Source organism: Drosophila nasuta, chromosome 3, assembly GCF_023558535.2.
Source record: "Drosophila nasuta strain 15112-1781.00 chromosome 3, ASM2355853v1, whole genome shotgun sequence".
Taxonomy (NCBI): Eukaryota; Metazoa; Arthropoda; class Insecta; order Diptera; family Drosophilidae; genus Drosophila; species Drosophila nasuta.
The window spans coordinates 44783111-44799728 of NC_083457.1; the positions used below are offsets into that span (position 1 = coordinate 44783111).

The 16618-nt window shown below is 39.0% G+C and overlaps 2 protein-coding genes across 7 annotated transcripts in view; both read left to right on the forward strand.

Annotated features, from left to right (window-relative positions):
- Window positions 1-9297, forward strand: part of LOC132791857 (bifunctional heparan sulfate N-deacetylase/N-sulfotransferase) — a 79599-nt gene extending 70302 nt beyond the window's left edge. For 2 of the 3 annotated variants that reach the window (XM_060800955.1, XM_060800956.1), the window contains exons 4-6: window positions 924-2808; window positions 5604-5956; window positions 7821-9297. In XM_060800955.1, coding sequence (XP_060656938.1) covers window positions 924-2808; window positions 5604-5956; window positions 7821-7923 — 2341 coding nt within the window. In that variant the 3' untranslated portion in view covers window positions 7924-9297. Of the gene's footprint in view, window positions 1-923; window positions 2809-5603; window positions 5957-7078; window positions 7322-7820 lie in introns of those variants that run through there. The other variant, XM_060800957.1, reaches the window with a different exon arrangement.
- A 1076-nt stretch (window positions 9298-10373) lies between these two features.
- LOC132791740 (calcium uniporter protein, mitochondrial) overlaps window positions 10374-16618 on the forward strand; it is a 53721-nt gene continuing 47476 nt past the window's right edge. The window contains exon 1 of one of the 4 annotated variants that reach the window (XM_060800786.1): window positions 10374-10979. Coding sequence is in view for 3 of the 4 variants with exons in the window: in XM_060800788.1 (XP_060656771.1) it covers window positions 10854-10979 (126 nt within the window). In the remaining variant the exon portion in view is untranslated. The remainder of the gene's footprint in view (window positions 10980-16618) is intronic. The other 3 variants (XM_060800788.1, XM_060800785.1, XM_060800787.1) reach the window with 3 other exon arrangements.

Below are 16618 nucleotides of genomic sequence, written 5' to 3' on the forward strand. Positions count from 1 at the left end.
TGCTATTTGCGTATCTGGAGCTGAGCACTCGCATTTTATTGCGAGCACAATGCAATGCAGCTCTGTGGGTTGCGTGTCGCAGCAAACAGCTTCCGACAGCTGTTGTCAAATGCAACGCTGTGCGTTTCGCTCTGCTATTCAGTGCTGTCAAGATAGCTATTTATTCGCTAGAAGTGGAGTTTTCGAACTATCCAAAGCGGAAAACATGGTATTTAGCAGCTTTAAAGGGAACAGTTACATTCTTAATGATTTAGTTCGAAGGTAAAACTTTTTGAACCAATATAATATATATAAACTGAAGAATATTATTTTTATTAAAATAAAAGGAACCACTTTACAAGTAATTGTAATTTATATTACAAAAAGAAGTTTAAATATATATTATAAGCCGGGACAATTTGTCCTCTTTATCTTAAGTAAAAAAAAACAGCGGAAAGCACATAAAATAAATTACATTAAAATTATATAATGTATATATGTAAATCTCGAAAGAAATCCTTTTTGTTTCTCAATTTTTATAAAGTAAAGTATTTTAAAAACATTTTTAGGATACAGAATATTTTGCTGTTATAATCTATTGCCAAAATGTATTTATATTAAAATATAATAATGGAATAATAGGGTTAGCCTTATAAATATTTTGTTAAAAAATCCCTTTCTAGCTTGTTTATGGCTGACATGGCGGGTTTCATTTTTGTCGAGTTGGCAGCGCTGCTTTCATGCTTCACATCCCTCTACTTCTCTCTCTTCATTAATGTCAGCTGTGACATGCAGTTTGGCACCCACTGGTATACGCTTGGATCTGACAGCTTCCGACAGAGTTGTGCCAAAAGTTTTGCAACAGTTTAAACAACTTTCTCCCGTTCTCGTTCTCTCTCTCTCTGTTGCTCCTCAAACTGACTTCTCCATTTCTTCCTTTGCAGATACAAGCTCGAAGTGGCTGGCAAAAGTCTGCCAGTGCTGACGAATCTGGACAAGGGTCGCTATGGCGTCATTGTGTTCGAGAATCTAGACAAATATCTCAACATGGACAAGTGGAATCGTGAACTGCTCGACAAATACTGTCGCGAATACTCCGTGGGCATTGTGGGCTTCGTCAGTCCCAGCGAGGAAACACTTGTGGGCGCTCAACTGCGTGACTTTCCGCTCTTCATACACACCAATCTCCGGCTGCGAGATGCGAGCCTCAATCCCAGTTCCTCGGTGCTGCGACTAACGCGAGCTGGCGAAACAGCTTGGGGCGCATTGCCTGGCGATGATTGGGCTGTGTTTCAGCACAATCACAGTACCTACGAACCGGTGGAGTGGGCTCAGCGCAATACCCAGGAGTACCCGGCGGATAGTGTGGGGCAAGTACAGCTGCCACTTACCACCGTGTTGCAGGATCGCGGTCAATTGGATGGCATTCAACGGGTGCTCTTCGGCAGCAGTTTGCGCTTTTGGCTACATCGTCTTGTGTTTCTCGATGCGCTCAGCTACCTCAGCCATGGACAGTTGAGTCTAAGTCTGGAGCGCATGATCCTGGTGGATATCGATGACATCTTTGTGGGCGAAAAGGGCACGAGATTGCGACCGGATGATGTGCGAGCATTGATTGCCACACAGCGAATTATTGGTGGCATGGTACCGGGTTTTCGCTTCAATCTGGGCTTCTCTGGGAAGTATTATCATCATGGCACACGGGAGGAAAATCTCGGTGATGATTTTCTGCTGCAGAATGTGCAGGAGTTCAATTGGTTCTCGCACATGTGGAAGCATCAGCAGCCGCATCTCTACGACAACCTCACGCTCCTCATGGGCGAGATGCAGCTGAACTACGCCTTCGCCAAGGAGCACAACATACCGACCTCATCGGGTTACTCGATTTCCCCCCATCACTCCGGCGTTTATCCCGCACACGAGTTGCTCTATCACGCCTGGAAGCGAGTGTGGAACGTGAAAGTCACCTCCACCGAGGAGTATCCGCATCTACGTCCGGCGCGACTGCGTCGAGGTTTCATTCATCGCAATATTATGGTGTTGCCGCGTCAGACTTGCGGTCTGTTCACCCATACGATGTACATTGATCGATACCCGGGTGGAAGGGATAAGCTAGATGAATCCATACAGGGTGGGGAACTCTTCCAGACGATTGTCTACAATCCCATCAACATATTCATGACACACATGTCCAACTATGGCTCCGATCGTCTGGCGCTCTACACATTCCAATCGGTCATCAAGTTCCTGCAGTGCTGGACGAATCTGAAGCTCGCCTCAGCGCCGCCCATTCAGCTAGCCGAAATGTACTTTCGCCTGCATCCTGAGGAGGTGGATCCCGTCTGGGGTAATCCCTGCGATGATGCCCGCCACAAGAAGATCTGGTCAAAGACCAAGAACTGCGATTCGCTGCCCAAGTTCCTGGTGATCGGACCGCAAAAAACGGGCACCACAGCGCTCTACACATTCCTCTCGATGCACGGCAGCGTGGCAAGCAATATTCCCAGTCCCGAGACCTTTGAGGAGGTACAATTCTTCAATGGCAACAACTACTATCGCGGCCTCGACTGGTACATGGACTTCTTCCCCTCGGAATCGCTGCCCAACACCAGTTCCCCGATGCCCACTTCGGTGGGTTCGCCGCGCTTCATGTTCGAGAAGAGCGCCACGTACTTCGATGGCGAGGCGGTTCCGAAGCGTGCTCACGCTCTGCTGCCTCACGCTAAGATTGTCACCATCCTCATCTCTCCTGCGAAGCGCGCTTACTCCTGGTATCAACATCAGCGTGCTCACGGGGACATCATTGCCAACAACTACAGTTTCTATCAGGTGAGTGACAGCTTATGAAAAGCAATTATTAAATAAAATATACATATATGTATTTAAAAATAACATAAAATAAAAAGAAATAAATATCAGAATAAATGGGATTACAAATATGACTGATACTATAATAGATCCAACATAGATTGATAGATTATAATAAAAGCAGATACAGTTAAATCTAGAAATAGAGGAAAGTAAAAAAAAACACTTTTACTGAGTGGATAAGAAACTTGAAGATAGAAATGTGTCTTCTTACAAACAATAATTAATACTTTTATGTATTTTATAAAAGCAGTTGTAGATGAGGATATATTCTTAAAATATATTTTCAATTCTTAATATGGTGATAAATTAGGACAACATAAGTTGAAGGTGCACTCAGATACATATCATTACGATACAGAATGTTTAGGATACTTTTTAGAATGTACTTACAGGTATTAACAAAATATTAATAAAAAACTAAATACTTTTATTGATTCGATTGAAAATATGAAGATACATTTAGAAATTTGTCTGTCTTAAGAGAAAATTACAAACAACAAACAATACTTTTATTGTAAATAAATGCAGTTACAGTTGAGAGTATATTTTTCAAATATATTTACAATTCTTGATATGTAAAAAAGGCAGATTTACATTCATATTTTCACTTTTGTTCCCCATGTTGACAATATTATATTGCAGATTTAATAAAGTGATTTTCCTAAAACTAGCAGAACTACGCAGTTCACAGTTTATTATAAGAAAAATATATATCTTTATAATATATCTTATTCAACAAAGCACATTTAATTTACTGCAAGCTTTGATATAGCCACTTTTTCATAGATTAATGGCTCAAGTTTAGATATTTAAACCAATTATTCATTTATGAGAAATCTATAAATAGAACCTATAATAGAATAGAAGAGTTCAAATGTTTCTTTATAAAAACCTTGACACATATAGCATATATTATATATAGCTATCATTTAAAAGAACGCATTCAAATTAGTATCAAAGATAGCCAACAGAAATAAATTAGAAATTAGAAAGGCATATGTGAACACTTTTTTTCTTTTGAATAATAAAGTCACTTTTAATGGCACTCAATTTATAAAATAAATTCAAATCTAAATAACCGGGAAGGAAATTAAATACAATAAGCTCTTAATAATAATAGTGTTTATTCATCAATACATATTACTCATTAGTTTCAGATAAAGCTCTATAAACATTATTTATTGAACATAAAATGAAAAACTATATTCAATTTGAAAAAGAATTTTATTTTTATATATGGAATATACATTAAACTTTATTTATTGGGAGTTATTTTTAAGATACAAATAAAAGCCAACATCGAAATTTGATAGAAAAATGTTCCTTATGCTTTATTTACTTTTTAAATAGAACATGATTTAAATATTGAGCGAGAATATGAAAGTTTTAAAGAATTTTTCTGCAACTTTGAAATTACTTAATATATAACGTAAATATAAAACAGAGAAAGAAGTATTGAAAATAGGTCATAAAAATAAACATAAAAGCTTCTACAAATGCAAAAAGAAAGTTGTATATTTTTGTATTTACTTTTATATTTGCATTTGAAGATATATTTCAATGACATCGATGCATTTGTAAATAGTACAAACAGCAATGCAGTTGGATTTTCAGTTGTGCAGTTGTGTCGACTTGCAATTACAGTAACTGCAACTGTGCAACTATTATAGATTGAGATACTTTGCTATTCAATGGAGACAGATACAAATACGTTTGTAGAGATGCAAACAGGAAAACAGAAATGCAAACTGCAGAGATACACATAAGAAAAACGAAGTAAATAATGAGAGAAATGTCATATGCAAAAGCAGAAATAGTTGAGATATATTTCCTGAAATAAATACTGATGTTTCCAGAATGATTTTAATAGCATTCGTAATAAATTCATAGATTAATGCAAGGATATTAAAAAAGACTTAATATAATTTGAGCAACTGTTTGAAATTCATAAATAAAATTTAAGATATTAAAGAAACGCAATTAAATGAGCTTTGAAGAAGAAAAAATCGATTCAAGCTTGAAATGAATAATAAACAGTCAGAAACACTAATAGATTAAATTTAAATTGCACACAAAACTCATTGAGATTTAAAAAGTATTTCTTTGCATTGCCTTTGCTACATTTTTGAATAATGGAAAGAAAGATACAAATGTAGTTGGCAAGCGTTTTATTTGCTTTGAGAGAAGCAAAGCTTCTTTTCGAGACTGCAAAAGGCAACTTGAACTATAATACTTCTGCATGGAAAGTCTAATGAAAATACCCATCAGTTGCATCCACACACAAATACATACAAAGTGAAAGAATGAGAGAGAAAGATCGGTGGTATTCTGTAACAAGAGAAATAGAAAATTCATTTGGTGCACCACAAAATAGCTTTTCGATTTCATCTGCTGCAACACAAGAGTTGCCTCCAAGCCTCTTTCTCTCTTGCTCTTGCTCTTGCTGTGGACTAATGTGAGCTTTAGGAAAAACAAGTTGTCGGCATCATTTTTCGATTTGCATGCAGTGATGCCTCTTAGCGTGTGTGGCATGTGGAAACTGGAAAGTGGCAAGTGGCAAGTTGAAATCAACTCAATTGCGATTGCAGCATTTTTAGTTGACCAAGCTTAACACGTGTTCTCCATCATGTCACCTTCTTGCCACCTGTTTTGCCTGTGTGGCAAAGCAATCGGCAAACTTTTCAAATCAACCTGGCTGTGGCTTGTTTAACTAATGTTTGTTTGCCTCTTTTTTGTGTGTGTGTCTGTGGCAGGTCATAACGGCAAGCGACTCGGCGCCGAGAGCACTGAAGGATCTACGCAATCGATGCCTGAATCCGGGCAAATACGCTCAGCATCTGGAGCATTGGTTGGCCTACTATCCGGCACAGCAGGTGCACATCATCGATGGGGAGCAGCTGCGTCTCAATCCCATCGATGTGATGAACGAGCTGCAGCGCTTCATCAAAATTCAGCCGCAACTCGACTACTCCAATCACCTGCGCTACGATGTGAAGAAGGGCTTCTACTGCCAGGCTGTCAGCGAGAAGCGCAATAAATGCCTCGGCAAGTCCAAGGGGCGACAATATCCAGCGATGGATGAGCGCAGCGCCAAGCTGTTGCAGCGGTAAGTAAAACTCGTCGGCAGCAAATCGGCTAGCAAAATGTGTGGCAACGACATAGTAAAAAAACGTAGCGTAAAACACAAAAAAAAGAGGAGGAAAAACGGGTCGTATGAGTGATTTGGGTTGGTTTTCAAGCGACAGACAGATGACGAGGACGACGACGACGATGCTTTGAGTGAAGGATTAATGAACACACATGTGTGGGTATGTGTGTGAGTGCTCGTGTGTGGCAACGGTAGATAGAATAGTTGCGCGAGTAGCTGAAGGGAAAGTGAAGTGAAGCAAGAGGTGGAAGAGGCCTGAGCTGGGATGAATGAAGTTTCTGTGGCCATGGAAAGTGCACTTTACTGTACAACTACGATTCGGGATGCCAGCTGTCAGTTTGGCAGGATAGCAATGTTGCGAATAAGAGAGAGAGTCCTTTTATATTCAGTGATTCACAGCAGTTAAACGACAGCGAAATGAACACGAACATAAAAGTGATACACACACATATGTAAACTCCTCGTATACTGCCACCAAAATAGGTTAACAGCCTTCCTATGAGTGCTGCAAAATGGGGAACGATATGACAGAATAGCAGAGGCAACGATTAGACAACAGTTCTACGTACTTCTAGTTTTGAAAGGGCTACTTAGATATGTAGAAGCGAACAATTTTTGAAGACAAATGGGGAACTTTACAGTTGAGTTTCGACTGCGAGAGACCCTTTTAAATGTTGATTACTTGTTATTAAAAACAACCCGAATCTTACAATTGAATGATTAAAGAACTAAAAAATACATAATATATGAGGAAATTTACAGTTGAGTTTCGAATATGAGAGACCCTTTTAGTTGTTGATTACTTGTGAGTAAAAACAATCCGAATCTGAAAATTAAAATATTATAGAATTTAGATATTCATAATACATGAGGAATACTACAGTTGAGTTTCGACTGCGAGAGACCCTTTTAGTTGTTGATCAATTGTGAGTAAAAGCAACGAGAATCTTAAAATTGAGTGATAAATGAATTTAGAAATACAAAATAAATGAATGAAATAAATAATATGTCAGTCTTTCTTCAACGAATTTAAAATGTGTAATATGTTAATGGAATTCAAATTAATATAGTTGATCACAGTTGTTTTATTTGGAAGGACTTCGACAACAAATGAAATAAAAGAGGGATATTAGCTCATTTTTTGAAGAAAGTGCAATATAAATTAAAATTTTATGTGAAAGACTTAGTCTGGAGATGGCATTTGATGGAGTTAAATTATTTATTATTTTACAAAATAAAGTGAATATAGATGTATATTTTAAGGCAAGAAAACTCAATGAAATTAAAGAAAAATATTTGAAAATAAAAAAAGTATTTACAAAATATTATATTTAACTTTATTAGGAGTGAAGCTTTCAATAAAATATTATCAAAAAGATTAATCTACAATGTAATAAGCCTATGAATTAAATCAAATACGAGTAAATAAGAAGCATAAAGAAGCTGTGAAAAAGCTAAGCGAAGGTTGTGTGAGTGTTGCCACGTTTAATAAAAACTGTCTGTCAGGTGGCAACGCTAATGGCGATTTAATGCGCTACGGCTCAGCGAGGCAGAAGAATTACTACGAAAAGAAAACGAACAAAAACAATCTGTCACGAGAGGAGGGTGGCTAATAAAAAGCTTAGGCGGACTTACGAAATTTAATTAGAGCGGACTAACACACTAGTAGAAGCAGCTATGCTAGGTAGCTAACAAACAACGTTGAAATCGGCTTTGGGCGAACTTTTTGCAAAGCTCGAAAATTTGAAATGCAAATGTTGCTATCGCTATTTTTTTGCTGCCACTTTTAATTGTTTCTATCTCGCTCTCTCTCCGATTGCAGGTACTATTTGAATCACAATACGGCGCTGGTGAAGCTGCTGAAAAAGCTCGGATCGCGACCGATACCACAATGGCTGAAGGATGATTTGTCCACGGGCACGTGATAGCAGCTGTTTGCCTTCGGCGGGGGAGCAGGAGGAGGCGGTGGCGGTGGCGGTGCAACGGGCATAGGAATTGGTTACGGAATTGGATATGGCGGCAACAAATATCGCAAAATGCGTGCAAAACTCAGGAAACAATTGCATTGGCTGCAATTGGCGGCAGCGGCAGAGGCAGCAGCTGTGGCAGCGGCAGCAGCAGAGGCGACGGCAGCATCGATGCCTGAAACTAGGCAAAGCAAAGCAGTGCACAGCGCAGCTGACAGCGACGTCGACGGCAGCAGCAGCAATAGTGTTGACAGCAGGCACAGGCAGCAACGTCAGCAGCGCAGCTGCAGCAACAACTAAGATAAGCGCAAGCAATACCAGCAGCAGCAGAAGAACAAAAGCAAAAACAACACAAAAACACATACTAAAACAAAGGCAACAAAAAAAATAGAAACATAATTAGCAGATTTGTGCATGATAAATCCTGTTGTAGTTTATCTTCGTTGTTGTTGTTGTTGTTAGTTAATGATGTCGCTGCAATTGTCAGTTGAGTGTTGTAAAATGCGCAGAAAAAAAAGTTAACTAGCGTGTATGTGTGTGTGTGTGAGTGTGAATACGTTGTATTATGTAAATAATGGCTTATATGATAGTGTTTGCATGTGTGTGTGTATGTTTGTGTGCGTGTGGCATTATAATTCAAAGAGAGGCAGCATGAATAATTGCATAAATAAATGCATTTTATGCGCTTTGTTAGTTGTTTAAATGTTGATCTAGATGGGGCGCAAAAACAAAAAACAAAAAAAAGAACGCGAAACTGCAAAAATAATAAATAAATAAATAAATCAGAGCCAATTTATGTGTACAGTTTACAATTATATTATGCGCCCAATTAACTCGACTTGATTCATTTCGTTATTACCTCAACTACAACAAACAAAAACCAACAAGAAAACTACTTATAAAAAATTGCTTATTAAATATACATTGTATATTTGATTTTACAACTTCAGCAACAACAACATTCGTGTATACTATATTTTATAAACATTTTTAATCCATGCCAAAACTGTAGAAATATTCTCTCTAGATCTGCAGTTACGAGTGCTATAAATATATGTATGTTAAATATCTAGTTTAATTGCATATGTATAAATAAATATTCGCTAAGGCTGCTACTTGTATTAAGTGTAACATAAATGTTTTTAGAGTAAACAAAACAAAAATGCTTAACAAATGAAAATGCAAATGATACAAAAAGAAAAACCTCTAGTTGTATGTTTAACGCACTAAGCAAAGCTCTATATAGTATATATTGTATAGTTGGATATATATTAAAACTAGTTCAAGTTTAGATTCGTAATGCGACAATAATAAAAGCGAAAATTTAAACGATTTCACTGAGTTCTTCATTTTTGAAAAACCGTTACAGACTGTTATCAGCGTGACCGCATGTTGAAATATACTGCTTTACATCGTCACAAATATACCACACCTGTAGCGCAAATGCGTCCTTTGAACTATTTGTTACCCTACTAGAATAAAGCCAAAATAAGCTAAATTATTAACTTCAGTGGTTTATGTCTTTACTAGTGCTGGCATATCTAAATAACCAGATCTGGCAACTCGTGCATGTAAGTGCTGCCCATTTAACGAAACTGTTAATTAACAGCTGGCTCATACAATGCCAATGTTAGCTCCACCTGCCATGTTGAAATTAAATTTTTTACAAATTTGTTTAAAGAAATGTTTACGAATTTGTGAACAGAATGTTCTGCTATCTGTTCATAAAGCCTTAGAGTTTTATTGATTAATTGCGCAACTTGTGACAGCGTACTCGCCTTTGTCGAATCATATCCCAGGCGAATCAGCTGTTATCGAATTTTCGAACTGGGTGCTTGCGTGTGCGCCAAAAGGGGTCTAACAGCCTAATTGTATTTTAACAGCAGTCTGTTATCACACTTTAACGCGCGCGGTTGGCGTTCGGAGTTCGGCGTTCGTTTAGCGTGTTGCGGCTACTACTTAAGCTTAAGCTTGCACATATATTGTATTTAACCGCACAATTAAATAATATTATTTAAAGTAGCACGTGCCACCCCCAGCATACAATCCGGTAATAAAAAAAGTCGCTGTGACTTTTGTATTGTTGGAATATCCGAAAAAGTGAAGTGTGCGGAGTGCAAAGTGCAGGTTGATTGGAAAAGCCGCCGCTACTAAAAAGAAAGAAGAAGAGTGTAATTAAATTTGGTAAATTGGCAAGCTGCTATCAATTAGTTGAGAAGTTGTTCTAAAAACGTTGTTTGTGTTTTGTGTGGAACATGTGCCGCGTTTTTGTTGTTTGCCAGTGAATTTCGCAGAATTAAAGGAAAACCGGTAACTTTATTTTTTTTCTGTTACCCCTTTTGGCATTGCGCATTGTCTGCGTTTCTCGTCTTTCCACCTTTTGGCGCCGCCTTTGTTGCTGCTTATTCTTAGTGCTGTTGTTGTTGCTGTTGTGGCACTGTTGCATTTTATGCTCAGCTTGCCTTGAAAACAATGCCAAAATATAAATTGTAGTTGTTTTTTCCTCAAATTGTAATTGTCTTGCTGTCAAAATTGCCAAATTCTTTATTTCAAAGAATAATTTCACTTCCCTCGCAAAATTATGGTAAACTTAGTCTTTCATTTTTATACGCTGAGTAATTAGTTAAACAGAAGCGACAACAACAAGAACATTGAATACAAGCACAGTGAAGCGAACCCAAAAGGGATTGGGAGAGAGGGAGAGAGGACATTACTCATTGCCCATTGGTCATTCATCTTTCTTTCGATTGTTCGCAGTGTGCGTGTTGCGAGTGCGTGTGTGTGCGTCTGTTGCTTCAAGCACAAACATTGTTGTTATTTCTCCACTGTGATCTTGCAAAGCAAGCGTTCTCTCTCTATCCGTCGCCCCCCCTCCCAACCACTACAGCATGTCTAGGCGCGGTGCCGTAATACTGAGCACAGCGAGTCTGCTCCTGCGTCGCGCACCCGCGAGTCGCTTCAGGCATGGAGGACTGCGGCTAACGCCGCCGGTCACGACATCTTTTGCACTGATGGTAAGTACAGCAAAGAACACCCTGTGATTACACACATACACATAAGAGAAGAGATCACAATCATAAATGTGAACATGTGCAGCGCGTGTCGCTCCGGGGGAGCAGCTGTCGCTGGCTCTGCTGACGTCGCTGCCGGCTGCCGGCGACTATCAAAATTATAAAAATATACACAAAAACAAGTATAACATTAAGTACATATATCTCAGCATATACATATGTATATGTATGTTGTTATACATGCGTGTGCTCGCTGAATGCTTGTGGGCACATTTTTTAAATTATTAAAATTTATGCAAGAGAACAAAAAGCAAACAAACACACATATATTACACTCACTTTCGTATATAACATACTTTTACTTACTTTACGTATTTATACATTCTATTATGCTGCTCGTCTTTTCTTACATGCTGTCAGCTGTTGTTGTTTCTTACGCATTTATTCTGCCCACTCTGCTGTGTTGTGGAGAGTGAGTGAGAGCAAGAAGGCGAGCGCTCTCCACTCTCTTTGAGTTGTGCAAAACTTCATTTGAAGTTTGCTCTCTTGAAGTTTGCGTGTGTGCGTTTCTCATTTCGTTGTGTTGTTTAAGCTTAGCACCTGTGCTGTGCCTTGTTCACTCAACACAAACCGAAAAAGCTGTCAGAAATGGTTTATCGTTGAGCTCTCTGACTGGCCATGTGTGTGAGGGGGGAACAGTGAGAATTACCAGCTGAGTTGTGTATGCATGAACATTCACTCACCTAATTGATGCGGCTCACATGGAACGATGACTGTGTGGCAAGTCTCGATTGAAGCACTCAGCTGTGAATCATTTAGCTACCATTCCCCCGACCCCTCAGTTAAGCCCATACATATTTGCATTTGACTTCTTGTGTAGAAGTGATATGTTTATCAGCTGCTCGTCTCAGGTGAGACATTTAACAGCCAACGCACTGAAAGAACGAAACGAGAATGAAAGAAAGACAGAAAGAAACAAGTCGTTTGCACCGTCTGTCTGTTTGTCTGTTTTGCCTGTCTGGCCCGTAACATGTACTTTTATGGCAAACACGATTTGCATACAAAATGATTAAATTCGCCGTTATTTGTGCAGAGCAAAAGGGTGCGAGCGAGAGGGCGACAGAGAGGGAACGAGCACTTTTGTTTGCCTTGCCACTTGTCTATTTAACTAAGAGAGTGGAAGAGCGGGAGAGCGAGAACAAATACTACAAGCCGACACAACAAAATGTTGACTGAAAGTGTCAAAGCATGGTCGTAAAAAAAAAAACAGTTTTATCAGCTGAGAGGGGTTCTAGGGTCGTGTCCCCTTTGATATTCGCGAGAGATATTATTATTATTTGCTGAGTTCCGTGACGTTGTTATTTTGTAGTCAGTGCCACTTAATTTGCATTTGTTTTGCACTCTCATTTTATAGTTCCGCCCTCTCGCTTGCTTGAACAACTGATTAAAGTCAACAAAAGTTAAATTCTAAGAAAAAACACAAATCATTGATTGCATTGCCAAAAGCACGCCACATATCTAAACACTCATACTCTCGCATACATGTGAGTCAAAAAGTTTTGGCACAGGGTGTGTCGCGTCCTCAGCTGCTGCCTGGGCCTGCCATAATTTTTGTAACGCACGTTCCTGCTCCACTTTTTTTTGTGCTCTCACTCTTAAAGCTTATGTGTTCCTAACTGTAACTAAAGTTGTATTTTCATCCTCGCCAAAATTGGTATGTTTGTTTATTGTGGTTGTGCCTGTATTTGTTGTCGTTGTTCTTGTTGCTGTTTCTGCTGTTGTCTGCTATCTCCCTCTCTCTCGTGTTCGCCGTTTGGTATAAAAAGTTTTATTGGCGCCATTCGGTCTGCCGCACAACACAAAATGTATGTTAGAACAAAGACCGACTCCCTTTCCCCTTCCCTTGTGTTCAGTCCTGCAGCATCTTTCTCTCTCTCGTCTTTCTGTTTGGCAGTCTGTTCAATTCCGTTTTGCTGTGCATGGATTTTGGGTTCATGCATTGTTGGTTGATTTTAACTGTTGTTTGTTGTTGTTACAGCTTTTGTTTATTTTTGTTGCCCAGCTCAGCTGGAGTTTGGGGCGTGGCCTCGGTCCACAATTATTTTCGTGCTGTGCTATAAATAAATTTTTGCCTTTGCCGGCGAACAAAAAACCGTTGCAATTGATATTTGATTATGGCACGGGCTTATACACTGATTCACGCAAGTTTGTGTGATTGTGTGTGTGTGCGTATCCCGCAGTTTAAATCCACACAGCAGCATGTGCAAACAACAACAACGATACCAAAATTAACATTATGCAAATGGCATTCATGGCAAAAGCACCTGTTTCGTTGCTGAGCTTTCGATTGCACTTTACAATTTATGCGAGCTTAACAAATGGCACTGGAAAGCTATCGGATCGTATGCATCGGACTATCGATTGGCACGAGAGTGTGTGTGAGTGAGATAGAGAGCGGGAGAACGTGACTTGGTCATTATGCAACCAAGATATCTGTTACTATACAACTACTATGCTATATACTATATCTTGTTTGTATGCTTGGCTCGTCTAAGCTCAGCACTCTTCGTCTGGTTATCAAAGTAAATTGGAAATTTGAATGATTTCAATTTACACTTCAGCTAATTCTGCCTTTTATGCTAGAATAGCTACAAACATTAAGTCTTGCTCAATTAGTTATTCTACCCAGTACTTATGGGGAAAGGGAGTGTTACAGTTTTATGGGAATTTAAAATGTGGTAAAAAATGATTCAGTTTTAATTTAAAAATTTTAAAAATCGAATTGAATTCATTTTTTCAATCTTTTAAAAAAGTTATTCCTTAGAAATATATTTTTTTTTTAGTTTTTTAATACATACATCTATTTTTTCACATTATATAATGTGTATAGAAATTAATTGAAATAATATATTATTTAGGCCGCACAACAATCTTTCAAAAAATAATTTTATTGCGACTTTGGTCACACTTCATTTTTTCACTTTCTCCATATTGTTGACAAGTATTTTACAGTCGAGCACACTTGTTTGCTTACAAGCAATCACTCGTTTAGTTATTATCTTTAACAGAGTTAAGTTTGCTTAAGCTGAAGCTTTTGGTGTGTGCTCTTTGCGCTTTTGAGCTGCAGTGGCCAATTAAGGCAGATGCTTGTCTACAGTTGGCAACAACTTTTCATAATCCCAAGCAGAAAGCGACTTTTTGCCATTGTTCAGATCAGCAAAACTGTGCGTTTAATGGGCAAACTTAACGCATAAGAAGAAGAAGAAGAAGACGACCCACAAAAAGCTTTTGGATTAACTCGTTCACAAACAGCAACCGCAGCAAATCTGCATATTATACAAGCTAGACAACACCCCCGAAAACCTCTTCTGGGCTAGATAGAGAGAGAGAGAGAGAGATAGCGAGAGTGAAGCTCTCCTGGGCATCATGCCTTCGAATGCTTTTGGCTTTGGAAACTTGTGCACGTTTTCCCACATTTATCAGGCAGCCAAAATCTTTCATCTAGCTCGAAAATTCGTAGGAAGCTAGCGCAAAAACATTTGCATATGTAGGAGATAGAGAAGGAGATAGAGGAAGAAAGAGAGGTAGATACATGCGCGTCTAATTAATGTTAATGAAGAAAGCAAAGAACTTGTGAAGAGGGGAGAGGGAGGGAGGATGTGTCAGGAAAGTTGTGACAGGTGAGGGAGCTCATTAAGTTGCATCGTTATATTGGTAAAGTTCGTGTAATGCTCGTTATTATATTTATGTATCTGTCAGATACATTTGTATCTGTGGACTGTGGCCTGTGGCGTGTTGCAAGCGGCGTGTGGCATGCGTGGTCGTGTCTCTCTGTCGAGGGTGCCATTTCAGTTTAGCGTCAGCTCAATTGCTTTGCCATTGCGTGCTATTGACTTCGCGTTTAAATCGACAACAACAACGTGTTGCAACGCCCTCGAACAAGTGCTGCCATAAAAGCACATGTTGCAGCTAAATGTAATTGTAACACGAGTGTAACTGAAATTCAATTTTCGAGCAGTGCTTGCTAAACTGTAAACCACTTTCAATTGTTTTTCTCTCTCGCGTTGTTTTGCCGGTTTCACTTATCAGCTGTTAACTGTTAACGAATAATTGATAACTGTGTTATCAGTGTCGGCAAGTTTTGAATTTTTAATGCATTACGCTGACAATTGTGTTGTGTTCTGCTTCATTAAATCGGGGGGCAATTGAATTGAGAGCTTGCCATAAAACATTTCAATGCCAGGCCGCATAATTTATCGCAATTGGTAAATGGGCTCTCGCAACATCTGGGCTGAACTTTCGACTGAGATTTAAAGTCAATTTATTGGTTCGCTTGGTGATAATGCCTTGGGCAAACAACAAGAAGCAACAGCAAACAGTTACAATCCCCGCCCTCAAACAGTTTTCGACTTGTAATTTATATGGCAAATATTTGGATTGTAAGTGCTATGCGAGAGGGATCTAGACTCCTATTTACGCCCTAAACAAAATCTTTTGCATAAATTTGCTGGGGAATTTAAAAGGTCTAGGCAACAAAAAAGGCAACAAAGGGGCAGAGGTTAGAGTGGGGACGCAAAAGTCCCAAGTTAACTGCATATAAAAGCCTGTTAATAATTCAGAACGTGTCTAAGACTCACCTCTCCCTTCTATTGTGTTGTGTTGTCCCAGGACAAGAAGTGTCAGCTGCTCGGTCCCTGTCCCGACAGTGCAAATTTTGCTATTATATGCAAATTTTTCACTTCCAAAGTAACTTGCCACAAAATGAGCTACATAAATTGTCCAGGCGTTGCCTTTGATTTTGCATTCCGTTGGATACACAAAGAAGTGACCCTAAACGGGGTGTTAACTGGTTTTTCATGGTTGCCCTAATTAGCATTAAATTATTTATTGCGTATTTTATGCAGATTATTTTATTTGCTTTTCGGCAGTATTTGTTATCAGAGCTACACCTAAAATTAGATTTCCACAGATAAACATTGTTATCATAATTGAAGTGAAACTAATGTCACACAAATATTCCGTTTCAAGTGGCCTCAGATAATGCGAACTGCACTTCAATGATAAGCAGAGAAATAGAAAGAGAGAGAGACAGAGTAAAGTCGTTTTATTATTCCATCCATCTGTAGATTATCCAGCTTAGTTGTGGAGAGTATTTGCAATGCGTTGCAAGCGGGCCTCGTGGCTAATGCCACATTTAGGTCTCTCAGCTTGTTTATGACTAAAATGTTCCTGAATTATGTCGTTTGCATGTCCTTTTAGACGACAGCACAGCTTGTGGGCCACTTAGCTCCGGAAGAGCAGGAGATGACAGGCATTGCTTCTTTTACTTGCTCTTGCTCTTGTATTTTATCTTTTTCTCTTTTTTTTATATTTTTATCGCCTGCTGTTAATAATCACGCGCCGTTGCCTGTCTTTTGGGGCTTTTTGGGGCGTGTCCTTGGCGCACTTCTATTTTTCTTCTCTCGTTTTTTGTGTGTGCTTGAGGCCCCCAAGGTCCAGAGTTTGCCTAATGCCATTCTATCTAATTGTAAGCAAATTAAAATCGCTCGTGCCTCAAGAGAAATGCACAGACATGTTCTTCGCCATGTCCTTCTATACTTTGTGTGCTACACAAAGACATACGAAAAGACTTTATCGCGCTG